Consider the following 17,534-nt stretch of genomic DNA (forward strand, 5'->3'; position numbering starts at 1 on the left):
TTCTAGGCACTGAGCTTAATAAATGCCATTATTCATTCATTCATTCAGTCGTCTTTATTGAGCGCTTACTGTGTGCAGAGCACTGTACTAAGCGCTTGGGAAGTCCAAGTTGGCAACATATAGAGGCGGTCCCCACCCAACAGCGGGCTCACGGTCTAGAAGAAACACGCACGTAGTTGGCGCTTCCCAAGCGCTTAGTACAGTGCTCTGCACATAGTAAGCGCTCAATAAATACGATTGATTGAATGAATGAATGAACTGTTGCACTGTCCTCTCCCAAACGCTTAGCCCGTGGGAGAATGAATGAATGCTGACGCTTCTAGACTGTGAGCCCACTGTCGGGTAGGGACCGTCTCTCTATGTCGCCAACTTGGACTTCCCAAGCGCTTAGTACAGTGCTCTGCACACAGTAAGCGCTCAATAAATACGATTGACGATGATGATGAATGAATGAATGAATCTAATTCCAACCTTCGTTCTCTTTCCTAGGGCTCAGTACAGTGCTTTATACGCATTAAGTGCTTACTAAATATGCTGCTGCTACTGCATAATCTTGGTCCTGGGTTCAAATCCCGGCTCTGCCAGCTGTCAGCTGTGTGACTTTGGGCAAGTCGCTTAACTTCTCTGGGCCTCAGTGACCTCATCTGGAAAATGGGGATGAAGGCTGCGAGCCACAAGTGGGACAACCTGATCACCTTGTATCCTCCCCAGCGCTTAGAACAGTGCTTTGCGCATAGCCAGCGCTCGATAAATACGATTGATTGAGTGATTGATTGAATGAATTGCTGCACTGTCTTCTCCCAAACGCTTAGTCCAGTGCTCCGCACACAGCTGGCGGTCAATGAGTGAACGAATGAATGAATGAATGAATACGACGGAATGAATGGATGCTGACGCACACAGTCGGCGCTCAATGAATGAATGAGTGAATGAACACATCGGAATGAATGAATGCTGGCACAGTCTGCGATCAATGAATGAATGAACACGGCAGAATGAATGAATGCTGGCGCACACGGTTGGCGCTCAGCGAATGAATGAATGAACTGTTGCACTGTCCTCTCCCAAAAGCTTAGCCCGGTGCTCCGCACACAGTCGGCACCCAATGAATGAATGAATCCGACGGACTGAATGAATGAATGGCGCTCCATCACTGGCGGGAGACGACTTCTGGTCCCGCCCCCCGCGCGCTCGGATTGGGCGGCCCTCCCGTCACTCTCGGGAGACGGCGTCCGGACCCACCCCCTCCCGCGCTCCGAATGAATGAATGAATGACCACGATGGAATGAATGAATGCTGACAGTCAGCACCCAATGAATGAATGGATGAACCATTGCACTGTCGTCTCCCAAACGCTTAGCCCATGGGAGAATGAATGAATGCTGACGCACACAGTTGGCGTCCAATGAATGAATGAATGAATGCTCACGGCAGAATGAATGAATGCTGACGCACAGTCAGCGCTCAATGAATGAGTGAACACGATGGAATGAATGAATGTTGACGCACACAGTCGGCACTTAATAAATGAATGAACTGTTGCACTGTCCTCTCCCAAACGCTTAGCCCAGTGCTCCGCACGCAGTTGGCGCTCAATAAATACGACTGAATGAATGAATGAGCGAACTGTTACACTGTCCTCTCCCAAATGCTTAGTCCAGTGCTCCGCATGCAGTCATTGCTCAATAAATACGATTGAATGAGTGAATAAATGAATGAATGAACTGTCGCACTGTCCTCTGCCAAACGCTTAGTTCAGTGCTCCGCACACAATTGTCGCTCAATGAATGAATGAATGAATGAACACGACGGAATGAATGAATGCTGACAGTCGGCACCCAATGAGTGAATGAAGGAACATGACAGACTGAATGAATGAGTGGCACACAGCTGGCGCTCAATAAATACAATTGAATGAATGAATGAATGAACGAGCGAACTGTTACACTGTCCTCTCCCAAATGCTTAGTCCAGTGCTCCGCATGCAGTCATTGCTCAATAAATACAATTGAATGAGTGAATAAATGAATGAATGAACTGTCGCACTGTCCTCTGCCAAATGCTTAGTTCAGTGCTCCGCACACAATTGTCGCTCAATGAATGAATGAATGAATGAACACGACGGAATGAATGAATGCTGACACAGTCGGCACCCAATGAGTGAATGAAGGAACATGACAGACTGAATGAATGAGTGGCACACAGCTGGCGCTCAATAAATACAATTGAATGAATGAATGAATCAACGAGAGAACTGTTACACTGTCCTCTCCCAAATGCTTAGTCCAGTGCTCCGCACGCAGTCGGCGCTCAATAAATACAACTGAATGAGTGAATAAATGAATGAATGAACTGTCGCACTGTCCTCTGCCAAATGCTTAGTTCAGTGCTCCGCACACAATTGTCGCTCAATGAATGAATGAATGAATGAACACGACGGAATGAATGAATGCTGACACAGTCGGCGCCCAATGAGTGAATGAAGGAACATGACAGACTGAATGAATGAGTGGCACACAGTTGGCGCTCAATAAATACAACTGAATGAATGAATGAGCGAACTGTTACACTGTCCTCTCCCAAATGCTTAGTCCAGTGCTCCGCATGGAGTCGGTGCTCAATAAATACGATTGAATGAGAATGAATGAATGAATGAACTGTTGCCCTGTCCTCTCCCAAACGCTTAGTTCAGTGCTCCGCACACAACTGGCGCTCAATGAATGAATGAATGAACACAACGGAATGAATGAATGCTGACAGTCAGCGCCCAATGAGTGAATGAATGAACATGACAGACTGAATGAATGAGTGGCACAGTTGGCGCTCAATAAATACAATTGAATGAATGAATGAACGAGCGAACTGTTACACTGTCCTCTCCCAAATGCTTAGTCCAGTGCCCCGCATGCAGTCGGTGCTCAATAAATACGGCTGAATGAGTGAATGAATGAATGAATGAACTGTCGCACTGTCCTCTCCCAAATGCTTAGTTCAGTGCTCCGCACACAATTGTCGCTCAATGAATGAATGAATGAATGAATGAACAAGAAGGAATGAATGAATGCTGACAGTCAGCGCCCAATGAGTGAATGAATGAACATGACAGACTGAATGAATGAGTGGCACACAGTTGGCGCTCGATAAATACAACTGAATGAATGAATGAATGAGCGAACTGTTGCACTGTCCTCTCCCAAATGCTTAGTCCAGTGCTCCGCATGCAGTCGGTGCTCAATACATACGATTGAATGAGTGAATGAATGAATGAATGAATGAACTGTTGCACTGTCCTCTCCCAAATGCTTAGTCCAGTGCTCCGCACACAGTTGGCGCTCAATGAATGAATGAACCCTGACACACCCAGTCGGAGCTCAATGAATGAATGAATGAACACGATGGAGTGAATGAATGAATGGCGCTCCATCACTCTCAGGAGAGGACGTCCGGTCCCGCCCCCTGCGCGCTCGGATTGGGCGGCCCTCCTGCCACTCTCGGGAGACGGCGTCCGGTCCTGCCCCCTTGCGCGCTCCGAATGAATGAATGAACATGACAGAACAAATGAATGAATGAACACGGCGGAGCGAATGAATGCCGACGCACACAGTGGGCGCTCGACGAATGAATAAACGAATGGTTGCACCGTCCTCTCCCAAACGCTCAGTCCAGTGCTCCGCACAAAGTCGGTGCCCAACGAACGAACGAACGAATGAATGAACAAAACGGAATCAAGGAACTCTGACGCACCCAGTCCGTGCTGAATGAATGAATGAATGAATGAATGAACACGACAGAATGAATGAATGCCTACGCACACAGTCGGCGCTCAACGAATGAACGGTTGCCCTGTCCTCTCCCAAACGCTCAGTCCAGTGCTCCGCACACAGTCGGCGCCCAATGAATGAGTGAATGAATGAACACGACGGGATGAATGAATGCTGATGCACCCAGTCGGCGCTCAATGAATAAGTGAATGAATGAACAGGACGGAATGAATAAATGCTATCGCACCCAGTCGGCGCTCAATGAGTAAATGAATGAACACGACGGAAAGAGTGAATGCCGTCGCACACAGTTGGCACTCAACGAATGAATGAATGAATGAACGGTTGCACTGTCCTCTCCCAAACGGTTAGTGCAGTGCTCCGCACACAGCTGGTGCTCAATGAATGAATGAACACGACGGATTGAATGAACCCTGACACACCCAGTCGGAGCTCAATGAATGAATGAATGAACACGGAGTGAATGAATGAATGGCGCTCCATCACTCTCAGGAGAGGACGTCCGGTCCCACCCCCCGCGCGCTAGGATTGGGCGGCCCTCCCGTCACTCTCGGGAGACGGCTTCTGGTCCTGCCCCCTTGCGCGCTCCGAATGAATGAATGAATGAATGAACACGACGGAGCGAATGAATGCCGACACACACAGTGGGCGCTCGACGGATGAATGAATGAATGAACGGTTGCACCGTCCTCTCCCAAACGCTCAGTCCAGTGCTCCGCACACAGTCGGTGCCCAACGAACGAACGAACAAATGAATGAACAAAACGGAATGAAGGAACTCTGATGCACCCAGTCGGTGCTCAATGAATGAATGAATGAATGAATGAACACGACTGAATGAATGCCGATGCATGAACGGTTGCCCTGTCTGCTCCCAAACGCTCAGGCCAGTGCTCCGCACACAGTCGGCGCCCAATGAATGAGTGAATGAATGAACACGACGGGATGAATGAATGCTGATGCACCCAGTCGGCGCTCATTGAATAAGTGAATGAATGAACAGGTCGGAATGAATAAACGCTGTCGCACCCAGTCGGCGCTCAATGAATAAATGAATGAACACGATGGAAGGAGTGAATGCCGTCGCACACAGTTGGCACTCAATGAATGAATGAATGAATGGTTGCACTGTCCTCTCCCAAATGCTTAGTCCAGTGCTCCGCACACAGTTGGTGCTCAATGAATGAATGAACATGACGGATTGAATGAACCCTGACACACCCAGTCGGAGCTCAATGAATGAATGAATGAACACGACAGAGTGAATGAATGAATGGCGCTCCATCACTCTCAGCAGACGATGTCCGGTCCCGCCCCCCGCGCGCTCGGATTGGGCGGCCCTCCTGCCACTCTCGGGAGACGGCTTCCGGTCCTGCCCCCTTGCGCGCTCCGAATGAATGAATGAATGAACACGACGGAACAAATGAATGAATGAACACGACGGAGCGAATGAATGCCGACGCACACGGTGGGCGCTCGACGAATGAATGAACGACCGAACGGTCGCACCGTCCTCTCCCAAACGCTCAGTCCAGTGCTCCGCACACAGTCGGCGCCCGGTGAATGAATGAATGAATGAACACGACGGAACGGAATGAACGCTGACGCACAGTCGGAGCTCAACGGGTGAATGAATGAATGAACTGTTTCACTGTCCTCTCCCAAACGGTTAGTGCAGTGCTCCTCACACAGTGCGTGCTCAATGAATGAATGAATGAACACGATGGAATGAATGAACCCTGACACACCCAGTCGGCGCTCAACGAAGGAATGAATGAATGCACACGACGGAATGAATGAATTAGTGGTGCTCCATCACTCTCGGGAGACGGCGTCCAGACCCGCCCCCTCGCCTCCGAATGAATGAGTGAACACTACAGAACGAATGAACGCCGACGCTCACAGTCGGCGCTCAACGAACGAATGAATGAACACGACGGAATGAATGAACGCCGACGCACACAGTCGGCGCTCAATGAATAAATGAATGACCGAACGGTTGCACTGCCCTCTCCCAAATGCCCAGTCCAGCGCTCTGCACAGTCGGCACCCAAAAAACGAATGAATGAATGAACACGACGGAATGATGAACCCTGACACACCCAGCCGGCGCTCAATGAACGAACGAATGAATGAATGAACATGACGGAATGAAGGAACGCCGACACACCCAGTCGGGGCTCAACGAATGAATGGATGAACACGACGGAGTGAATTATTTAATGGCGCCCCGTCACTGGCAGGTGATGGCATCCGGCCCCGCCCCCCCGCGCGCTCGGATTGGGCGGCCCTCCCGTCACTCTCGGGAGAACCCGCCCCCGGCGCGCTCCGAATGAATGAATGAGCAAACACGACGGAACGAATGAACGCCGACGCACACGGTGGGCGCTCAACGAACGAATGAATGAGTGAAGGAACGAACGGTCGCACCGTCCTCTCCCAAACGCTCAGTCCACTGCTCCGCACCCAGTCGGCGCCCAATGAATGAATGAATACGGCGGAATGAATGACCGCTGACGCACACAGTCGGCGCTCAACGAATAAATGAATGAACTGTTTCACTGTCAACCAATCGTATTTATTGAGCGCTTACTGTCCTCTCCCAAACGGTTAGTGCAGTGCTCCGCACACAGTGGGTGCTCAATGAATGAATGAACACGACGGAATGAATGAGCCCTGACACACCCAGTCGGCTCACAATGGATGAATGAATGAATGAACGAACACGACGGAATGAATGAACGCCGACGCACACGGTCGACACTCAACGAATGAATGAATGCACACGACGGAGTGAATGAATGAGTGGCGCTCCATCACTCTCGGAAGACGACTTCCGGTCCCGCCCCCCCCCCGCCCGCTCCGATTGGGCGGCCCTCCTGTCACTCTCGGGAGAACCCGCCCCCTCGCACGCTCCGAATGAATGAATGAGCAAACACGACGGAACGAACGAACGCCGAGGCACACGGTGGGCGCTCAACGAATGAATGAATGAAGGAACCAACGGTCGCACCGTCCTCTCCCAAACGCTCAGTCCAGTGCTCCGCACCCAGTCGGCGCCCAATGAATGAATGAATGAACACGACGGAATGGAATGAACGCTGACGCACACTGTCGGAGCTCAATGGGTGAATGAATGAATGAATGAACTGTTTCACTGTCCTCTCCCAAACGGTTAGTGCAGTGCTCCGCACACAGTGGGTGCTCAATGAATGCATCAATGAACACGACGGAATGAATGAACCCTGACACACCTGGTCGGCGCTCAATGAATGAATGAATGAATGAATGGACACGACGGAATGAATGAACCCTGACACGCACCCAGTCGGCGCTCAATGAATGAATGAATGAATGAACACGACGGAATGAACACTGACACCCCCAGTCGGGGCTCAACGAATGAATGAATGAACACGACGGAATGAATGAATGAGTGGCGCGCCATCACTCACAGGAGACGACTTCTGGTCCCGCCCCCCAGCTCGCGCTCCGATTGGGCGGCCCTCCCGTCACTCTCGGGAGACGGCATCCGGTCCCGCCCCCCACGCGCTCGGATTGGGCGGCCCTCCAGTCACTCTCGGGAGAACCCGCCCCCTCGCACGCTCCGAATGAATGAATGAGCAAACACGACGGAACGAATGAATGCCGACGCACAGTCGGCACCCAATGAATGAATGAACACGACGGAATGAACGAACGCTGACGCACACAGTCGGCGCTCAACGAACGAATGAATGAATGAAGTGTTTCGCTGTCAATCGTACTTATTGAGCGCTTACTGTCTTCTCCCAAACGGTTAGTGCAGTGCTCCGCACACAGTGGGTGCTCAATGAATGAATGAACACGACGGAATGAATGAGCCCTGACACACCCAGTCGGCGCTCAATGAATGAACGAAGGGATGAACGAACACGACGGAATGAAGGAACGACGACGCACACGGTCGACGCTCAACGAATGAATGAATGCACACAACGGACTGAATGAATGAGTGGCGCTCCATCAGTCGCGGGAGACGACTTCCGGTCCCACCCCCCACACGCTCGGATTGGGCGGCCCTCCCGTCCCTCTCGGGAGAACCCGCCCCCTCGCACGCTCCGAACGAATGAATGAATGAACACGACGGAACGAATGAATGCCGACGCACACAGTGGGCGCTCAACGAATGAATGAATGAATGGATGACCGATCGGTTGCACCGTCCTCTCCCAAACGCTCAGTCCAGTGCTCCGCACCCAGTCGGCGCCCAGTGAATGAATGAATGAACACGACGGAATGGAATGAACGCTGATGCACAGTCGACGCTCAACGGATGAGTGAATGAATGAACTGTTTCACTGTCCTCTCCCAAACGGTTAGCGCAGTGCTCCGCACACAGTGGGTGCTCAATGAATGCATGAATGAACACGACGGAATGAACGAACCCTGACACACCAGGTCGGCGCTCAATGAATGAATGAATGAATGAATGCACACGATGGAACGAATGAATGAGTGGCGCTCCATCACTCTCGGGAGATGACTTCTGGCCCCGCCCCCTCACGCGCGCCGAATGAATGAATGAGCGAACACGACGGAACGAATCAACGCCGACGCACAGTCGATGCTCAACGAATGAATGAATGAATGACCGAACGGTTGCACCGTCCTCTCCCAAACGCTCAGTCCAGTGCTCCGCACCCAGTCGGCGCCCAATGAATGAGTGAATGAATGAACACGACGGGATGAAAGAACGCTGACACACGCAGTCGGTGATCAACGAATGAATGAATGAATGAGTGAGCTGCTTCACTATCCTCTCCCAAACGGTTAGTGCAGTGCTCCGCGCACACAGTGGGTGCTCAATGAATGAATGAATGAACACGACGGAATGAACCGACACACCCAGTCGGCGCTCAATGAATGAACACGACGGAACGAACACTGACACACCCAGTCGGCGCTCAACGAATGAATGAATGCACACGATGGAATGAATGAATGAGTGGCGCTCCATCACTCTCTGGAGCCGGCTTCCGGTCCCGCCCCCAACGCGCTCGGATTGGGCGGCCCTCCCGTCCCTCTCGGGAGAACCCGCCCCCTCGCGCACTCCGAACGAATGAATGAGTGAACACGACGGAACGAACGAACGAACGCCGACACGAACGGTGGGCGCTCAACGAACGAATGAATGAATGAACGAACGGTCGCACCGTCCTCCCCAAACGCTCAGTCCAGTGCTCCGCACCCAGTCGGCGCCCAATGAATGAATGAACGAATGAATGAATGAATGCACACGACGGGATGAATGAACCCTGACGCACACCCAGTCGGCGCCCAATGAATGAATGAATGAATGAACGAACACGATGGAATGAATGAACGCTGACACCCCCAGTCGGGGCTCAACGAATGAATGAATGAACACGACGGAATGAATGAATGAGTGGCACCCCATCACTCCCAGGAGGCGACTTCCGGTCCCGCCCCCCGCGCGTGCTCGGATTGGGCGGCCCTCCTGTCACTCTCGGGAGACGTCACCCGGTCCCGCCCCCGAGCGCTCCGATTGGGCGGCCCTCCCGTCCCTCTCGGGGGAACCCGCTCCCCCGCGCGCTCCGATTGGGCGGCCCTCCCGTCCCTCTCGGGAGAACCCGCCCCCTCGCGCGCTCCGAATGAATGAATGAGCGAACACGACGGAACGAACGAACGCCGAGGCGCACGGTGGGCGCTCAACGAATGAATGAATGAACGGTTGCACCGTCCTCTCCCAAACGCTCAGTCCAGTGCTCCGCACCCAGTCGGCGCCCAATGAATGAATGAATGAATGAACACGACGGAATGAATGAACGCTGACGTACACAGTCGGTGCTCAATGAATGAATGAATGAACACGACGGACTGAATGAATGCTGACGCACACAGTTGGCGCTCGATGAATGAATGAATGAACACGACGGAATGAATGAACGCTGACGCACACAGTCGGCGCTCAACGACTGAATGAATGAACTGTTTCACTGCCAATCAATCGTACTTATTGAGCGCTTACTGTCTTCTCCCAAACGATTAGTGCAGTGCTCCGCACACAATGAGTGCTCAATGAATGAATGAACACGCCGGAATGAATGAACCCTGACGCACCCAGTCGGCGCTCAATGAATGAATGAATGAATGAACACGACGGAATGAAGGAACGCTGACACACCCAGTCGGCGCTCAATGAATGAATGAATGAATGCATGCACACGAGTCGACGCTCAACGAATGAATGAATGTACACAATGGAATGAATGAATGAGTGGCGCGCCATCACTCTCGGGAGACCACTTCCGGCCCCACCCACCCCCAGCTTGCGCTCGGATTGGGCGAGCCTCCCGTCCCTCTCGGGAGGTGACTTCCGGTCCCCCCCCCCCCCCCCCGCGCTCCGATTGGGCGGCCCTCCCGCCCCTCCCGGGCGAACCCGCCCCCTCGTGCGCTCCGAATGAATGAATGAGCGAACACGACAGAACGAACGCCGACGCGCAAGGCGGGTGCTCAACGAATGAATGAATGAATGACCGATCGGTTGCACCGTCCTCTCCCAAACGCTCAGTCCAGTGCTCCGCACACAGTCGGTGCCCAATGAATGAGTGAATGAATGAACACGACGGGATGAATGAATGCTGACGCACACAGTCAGCGCTCAATGAATGAATGAACATGACGGAATGAATGAACGCTGATGAACACAGTCGGCGCTCAATGACTGAATGAACTGTTTCACTGTCAATCAATCGTACTTATTGAGCGCTTACTGTCTTCTCCCAAACGGTTAGTGCAGTGCTCCGCACACAGTGGGTGCTCAATGAATGAATGAACACGACGGAATGAACGAGCCCTGACACACCCAGTCGGCGCTCAATGAATGACTGAATGAATGAACACAACAGAATGAATGAACCCTGACACACCCAGTCGGCGCTCAATGAATGAATGAATGAATGAACACAACAGAATGAATGAACACCGACACACCCAGTCGGCGCTCAATGAACGAATGAATGAATGAACACGATGGAATGAATGAATGAGTGGCGCTCCACCACTCACAGGAGATGACTTCCGGTCCCGCCCCCGCGCGCTCCTATTGGGCGGCCCTCCCGTCACTCTCGGGCGACATCACCCGGTCCCGCCCCCCGCGCGCTCCGATTGGGCGGCCCTCCCGTCCCTCTCGGGAGAACCCGCCCCCTCGCGCGCTCCGAATGAATGAATGAGCGAACACGACGGAACGAATGAACGCCGACGTGCACGGTGGGTGCTCAACGAACGAATGAATGAATGAACGAACGAACGGTCGCACCGCCCTCTCCCAAACGCTCAGTCCAGTGCTCCGCACCCAGTCGGCGCCCAATGAATGAATGAATGAATGAACACGACGCGATGAATGAATGCCGACGCACACAGTCGGCGCTCAATGAATGAGTGAATGAACGGCTGCACTGTCCTCTCCCAAATGGTTAGTGCAGCGCTCCGCACACAGTCGGCGCCTAAAGAATAAATGAATGAACTCGCAGGAATGAGTGAATGCTGACACACAGAGTAGGCAGTCCATTAATGAACGAATGACCACACCAGAATGAATGAATGAATGAACGCACACGAGTCGACGCTCAACGAATGAATGAATGCACACGATGGAATGAATGAATGACTGGCGCTCCACCAGTCGCGGGAGACGACTTCCGGTCCCGCCCCCAACGCGCTCGGATTGGGCGGCCCTGCCGTCCCTCTCGGGAGGCGACTTCCGGCCCCGCCCCCCCCGCACGCTCGGATTGGGCGGCCCTCCCGTCGCTCTCGGGGGAACCCGCCCCCTCGCGCGCTCCGAACGAATGAATGAATGAACACAACGGAAGGAACGAACACCGACGCTCACGGTGGGCGCTCAACCAACGAATGAATGAATGAAGGAACGAACAGTCGCACCGTCCTCTCCCAAATGCTCAGTCCAGTGCTCCACACCCAGTCGGCGCCCAGTGAATGAATGAATACGGCGGAATGAATGCACACGACGGGATGAATGAACCCTGACGCACACCCAGTCAGCGCACAATGAAGGAATGAATGAATGAATGGATGAATGAACACGACGGAATGAATGAATGAGTGGCGCCCCATCACTCGCAGGAGGCGACTTCCGGCCCCGCCCCCCCCGCGCGCGCTCGGATTGGGCGGCCCTCCCGTCACTCTCGGGAGGCGACTTCCGGTCCCGCCCCCCACGCGCTCCGATTGGGCGGCCCTCCCGTCCCTTTCGGGAGAACCCACCCCCTCGCGCGCTCCGAATGAATGAATGAGCGGACACGACGGAACGAATGAACGCCGACGCACACGGTGGGCGCTCAACGAATGAATGAACGAACGGTTGCACCGTCCTCTCCCAAATGCTCAGTCCAGTGCTCCGCACCCAGTCGGCGCCCAATGAGTGAATGAATGAACACGACGGGATGAATGAACGCTGATGCACAGAGTCGGTGATCAACGAATGAATGAATGAACGAGTGAACCGTTTCACTATCCTCTCCCAAACGGTTAGTGCAGTGCTCTGCACACAGTGGGTGCTCAATGAATGAATGAACACGACGGAATGAATGAACCCTGACACACACCCAGTCGGCGCCGAATGAATGAATAAACGAACACGACGGAATGAATGAACGCTGACACCCCCAGTCGGGGCTCAACGAATGAATGAATGAATGAACACGACGGAATGAATGAATGAGTGGCGCCCCATCACTCGCAGGAGGCGACTTCCGGTCCCGCCCCCCCGCGTGCGCTCGGATTGGGCGGCCCTCCCGTCCCTCTCGGGAGGCGACTTCCGGTCCCGCCCCCCCGCGCGTTCCGATTGGGCGGCCCTCCCTTCCCTCTCGGGAGAACCCGCCCCCTCGAGCGCTCGGACTGGGCGGCCGTCCCGTCCCTCTCGGGAGAACCCGCCCCCTCGCGCGCTCCGAACGAATGAATGAGCGAGCACGACGGAACGAACGAACGCCGACGCGCACGGTGGGCGCTCAACGAACGAATGAATGAATGAATGAACGAACGAACGGTTGCACCGCCCTCTCCCAAACGCTCAGTCCAGTGCTCCGCACCCAGTCGGCGCCCAATGAATGAATGAATGAACACGACGGGATGAATGAATGCCGACGCCGACGCACACAGTTGGTGCTCAATGAATGAATGGCTGCACTGTCCTCTCCCAAATGGTTAGCGCAGTGCTCTGCACACAGTCGGCGCCTAAAGAATGAATGAAGGAACACGCCGGAATGAATGAATGCTGACACACAGAGTAGGCACTCAATTAATGAATGAATGACCCCACCAGAATGAATGAATGAATGCTCGGACACACCCAGTCGGCGCTCAATGAATGAATGAATGAACACGACGGAGTGAATGAACGAGTGGCGCTCCACCAGTCGCGGGAGACGACTTCCGGTCCCGCCCCCCAGCTCGCGCTCCGATTGGGCGGCCCTCCCGTCCCTCTCGGGTGACGTCATCCGGCCCCGCCCCCCGCGCGCTCCGATTGGGCGGCCCTCCCGCCCCTCTCGGGAGAACCCGCCCCCTCGCGCGCTCCGAACGAATGAATGAATGAACACAACGGAAGGAATGAACACCGACGCTCACGGTGGGCGCTCAACCAACGAATGAATGAATGAAGGAACGAACAGTCGCACCGTCCTCTCCCAAATACTCAGTCCAGTGCTCCACACCCAGTCGGCGCCCAGTGAATGAATGAATACGGCGGAATGAATGCACACGACGGGATGAATGAACCCTGACGCACACCCAGTCAGCGCACAATGAATGAATGAATGAATGAATGAACACGACGGAATGAATGAATGAGTGGCGCCCCATCACTCGCAGGAGGCGACTTCCGGTCCCGCCCCCCAGCTCGCGCTCCGATTGGGCGGCCCTCCCGTCACTCTCGGGAGACGTCACCCGGTCCCGCCCCCCGCGCGCTCCGATTGGGCGGCCCTCCCGTCCCTCTCGGGAGAACCCGCCCCCTCGCGCGCGCTCCGAACGAATGAATGAGCGAGCACGACGGGACGAACGAACGCCGACGCGCACGGTGGGCGCTCAACGAACGAATGAATGAATGAACGAACTCCTCTCCCAAACGCTCAGTCCAGTGCTCCGCACCCAGTCGGCGCCCAATGAATGAATGAATGAAGACGACGGGATGAGCGGGCGCTCAGCGAGCGAACGGACGAGCGGCCTCAGGCTGACCTGGTCGGCCCCGAAGGGGGTGATGTTGGCCTTGACGGTGCCCACGCCGAGGCCCAGGCCCACCAGGCCCAGGTAGACGGCGGCGACGGGGCAGCGAGAGGTGCCGGGGGTCGGGGCGGGGCGGTGGCCGTCGCCCCCGCGGGGCCCCGGCCGGGCGGCGTCGGCGGCGTCGGCGTCGGCGGCGTCGCGCGCGAGCAGGGGGAAGGGCAGCAGGCCGAGCAGGGCCAGGCCCAGGCCCAGCAGCAGGGCGGCCCTGCGGCCCAGCCGGGCGTCGGCCAGCCAGCCGCCGAACGGGGGCGCCAGCGAGCTGAGCCCCATCAGCAGCAGCAGCGCCTGGCTGGCCTGGGCGCCCTCCCAGCCGGCGCGGGGCCCCGTGAGGAACACCACCAGCTCGGCCGTCAGCCCGTAGAAGGCGGCCCGCTCCAGCAGCTCGCCCAGCAGCACCGCGCCGCACGCCAACAGCCGGCGCCTCGGGCTCCGACGGCCCGGGCTGCCCGGACCGCCCGGACCCAGCAGCGGGCTCAGCTCGCCCGCCTCCGCCATGACGGCCTCGGCTCCGGCACCCGGGCGACGCCGAACGACCGGGCGACGCCGCCCCGCGCGCTCCGATTGGACGGCCCTCCCGTCACTCCCCGGACGCGACTTTCGGCCCCGCCCCCCGCGAGCCCCGATTGGGCGTCACTCCCCGGACACACCTTTAGGCCCCGCCCTCCGCGAGCCCCGATTGGGCGCCCCTCCCGTCACTCCCCGGACGCGACTTTCGGCCCCGCCCCCCGCGAGCCCCGATTGGGCGTCCCTCCCGTCCCTCCCCGGGCGCGACTTTCGGCCCCGCCCCCGCGAGCCCCGATTGGGCGTCCCTCCCGTCACTCCCCGGACGCAACTTCCGGCCCCGCCCCCCGAGCGCCCCGATTGGACAGCGCTCCCGTCAATCAATCAATCGTATTTTTTGAGCGCTTACTATGTGCAGAGCACTGTATTAAGCGCTTGGGAAGTTCAAGTCGGCAACATAGGGAGACAGCCCCTACCCAACAGTGGGCTCACAGTCTAAAAGGGGGAGACAGAGAGCAAAACCAAACAGACTAACAAAATAAAATAAATAGAATAGATATGTACAAGTAAAATAAATAAATAGAGTAATAAATATGTACAAACATATATACAGGTGCTGTGGGGCCGGGCACCACTTCCGGTCCCCCCACCCCCCCCAGCCTTACCTCCCTCCCCTCCCCACAGCACCTGTGTATATGTTTGTACGGATTAATTACTCTATTTATTTATTTTATTTGTACATATTTATTTTCTTTTGTTAATTTCTTTCGTTCTCTGTCTTCCCCCTTCTAGACTGTGAGCCCGCTGTTGGGTAGGTACCATCTCTAGATGTTGCCAACTTGGACTTCCCAAGCGCTTAGTGCAGTGCTCTGCACACAGTAAGCGCTCAATAAATACGATTGAATGAACGAATCCCCCCCGTCGTACCTCCTTCCCCTCCCCACAGCACCTGTATATATGTTTGTACTGATTTATTACTCTATTTATTTATTTTACTGGGACATACTTATTCTATTTATTTTCTTTTGTTAATGTTTTGTTTTGTTGTCTGTCTCCCCCTTCTAGGCTGTGAGCCCACTGTTGGGTAGGGAACGTTGCCAACTTGGACTTCCCAAGCGCTTACTACGATGCTCTGCGCACAGTGAGTGCTCAATAAATACGACTGAATGAATGAATGAGGGGCATTGCTCCGATTGGACAGCTCTCCTGTCACTCGCGGGAGCCGACTTCCGGTACGGCCCCCCCCGTGCGCCCCGATTGGACGACCCTCCCGTCACTCGCCGGACACGACTTCCGGACCCGCCTCCCGCGCTCTCCATTCATTCATTCATTCAATCGTACTTCTTCAGCGCTTACTGTGTGCAGAGCACTGGATTAAGCGCTTGGGAAGTCCAAGTTAGCAACATGTAGAGACGGGCCCTACCCAACAGCGGGCTCACAGTCTAAAAGGGGGAGACAGAGAACAAAACAAAACATATTAACAAAATCAAATAAATAGAATCAATATGTACAAGTAAAATAAATGGATAAATAGAGTAATAAATCCGTACAAACATATATACAAATATACAGGTGCGGTGGGGAGGGGAAGGAGGTAAGGCGGGGGGGGGGGGGGGAGTGGGCATTGCTCCGATTGGGCAGCCCTGCTGTCACTCCCGGGAGGCGACTTCCGGTCCCGCCCCCCGCGTGCTCCGATTGGGTAGCCCTCCTGTCACTCTAGCGAGGCGGCTTCCGGTCCCGCCCCCGAAAGGGCCTGATGAGGCCTTGGCGGGCCACTGGAGTTGGCGTCATTCACTCAGTCCTATTTACTGAGCGCTTATTCATTCATTCAGTCAGTCAGTCTTGAGCGCTAACTGTGTGCAGAGCACTGGACTAAGCCCTTGGAAAGTACAATTCATCAGTACAATCAATCAATCAATCAATCGTATTTATTGAGCGCTTACTGTGTGCAGAGCACTGGACTAAGCGCTTGGGAAGTACAAGTTGGCAACATATAGAGACAGTCCCTACCCAACAACTGGCTCAGAGTCCATTCATTCATTCATTCATTCATTCACTCAATTGTACTTATTGAGCGCTTTCTGTGTGTGGAGCACTGGACTAAGCGCTTGGAAAGTACAATTGAGCAATAAAGAGACAATCCCTACCCAACAACTGGCTCAGAGTCCATTCATTCATTCAATTGTACTTAGTGAGCGCTAACTGTGTGCGAAGCACTGGACTAAGCGCTTGGAAAGTACAATTGAGCAATAAAGAGACAATCCCTACCCAACAACTGGCTCAGAGGCCATTCATTCATTCAATTGTACTTAGTGAGCGCTGTGTGCGAAGCACTGGACTAAGCGCTTGGAAAGTACAATTGAGCAATAAAGAGACAATCCCTACCCAACAACTGGCTCAGAGGCCATTCATTCATTCAATTGTACTTAGTGAGCGCTAACTGTGTGCGAAGCACTGGACTAAGCGCTTGGAAAGTACAATTGAGCAATAAAGAGACAATCCCTACCCAACAACTGGCTCAGAGTCCATTCATTCATTCAGTTGTACTTAGTGAGCGCTAACTGTGTGCGAAGCACTGGACTAAGCGCTTGGAAAGTACAATTCATCAATACGGACAATCCCTACCCAACAACTGGCTCAGAGTCCATTCATTCATTCATTCAATTGTACTTATTGAGCGCTTCCTGCGTGCGGAGCACTGGACTAAGCGCTTGGAAAGTACAATTGAGCAATAAAGAGACAATCCCTCCCCAAGAACTGGCTCAGAGTCCATTCATTCATTCAGTTGTACTTAGTGAGCGCTGTGTGCAGAGCACTGGACTAAGCGCTTGGAAAGTACAATTCATCAATACAGACAATCCCTACCCAACAACTGGCTCAGAGTCCATTCATTCATTCATTCAATTGTACTTATTGAGCGCTTCCTGGGTGCGGAGCACTGGACTAAGCGCTTGG

General features: G+C 54.2%; 1 protein-coding gene across 1 annotated transcript in view; it reads right to left on the bottom strand.

The window, feature by feature from the left end:
• Positions 1–14,600, bottom strand: part of SLC15A4 (solute carrier family 15 member 4) — a 73,638-nt gene extending 59,038 nt beyond the window's left edge. Inside the window, exon 1 of the mRNA XM_038763323.1 lies at positions 14,031–14,600. Within this exon, the coding sequence (XP_038619251.1) occupies positions 14,031–14,573 (543 nt within the window). The 5' untranslated portion in view covers positions 14,574–14,600. The remainder of the gene's footprint in view (positions 1–14,030) is intronic.
• Between the last annotated feature and the right edge of the window lie 2,934 nt (positions 14,601–17,534).

The sequence above is a fragment of the Tachyglossus aculeatus genome, chromosome 21, assembly GCF_015852505.1.
Source record: "Tachyglossus aculeatus isolate mTacAcu1 chromosome 21, mTacAcu1.pri, whole genome shotgun sequence".
NCBI classification, from domain to species: Eukaryota; Metazoa; Chordata; class Mammalia; order Monotremata; family Tachyglossidae; genus Tachyglossus; species Tachyglossus aculeatus.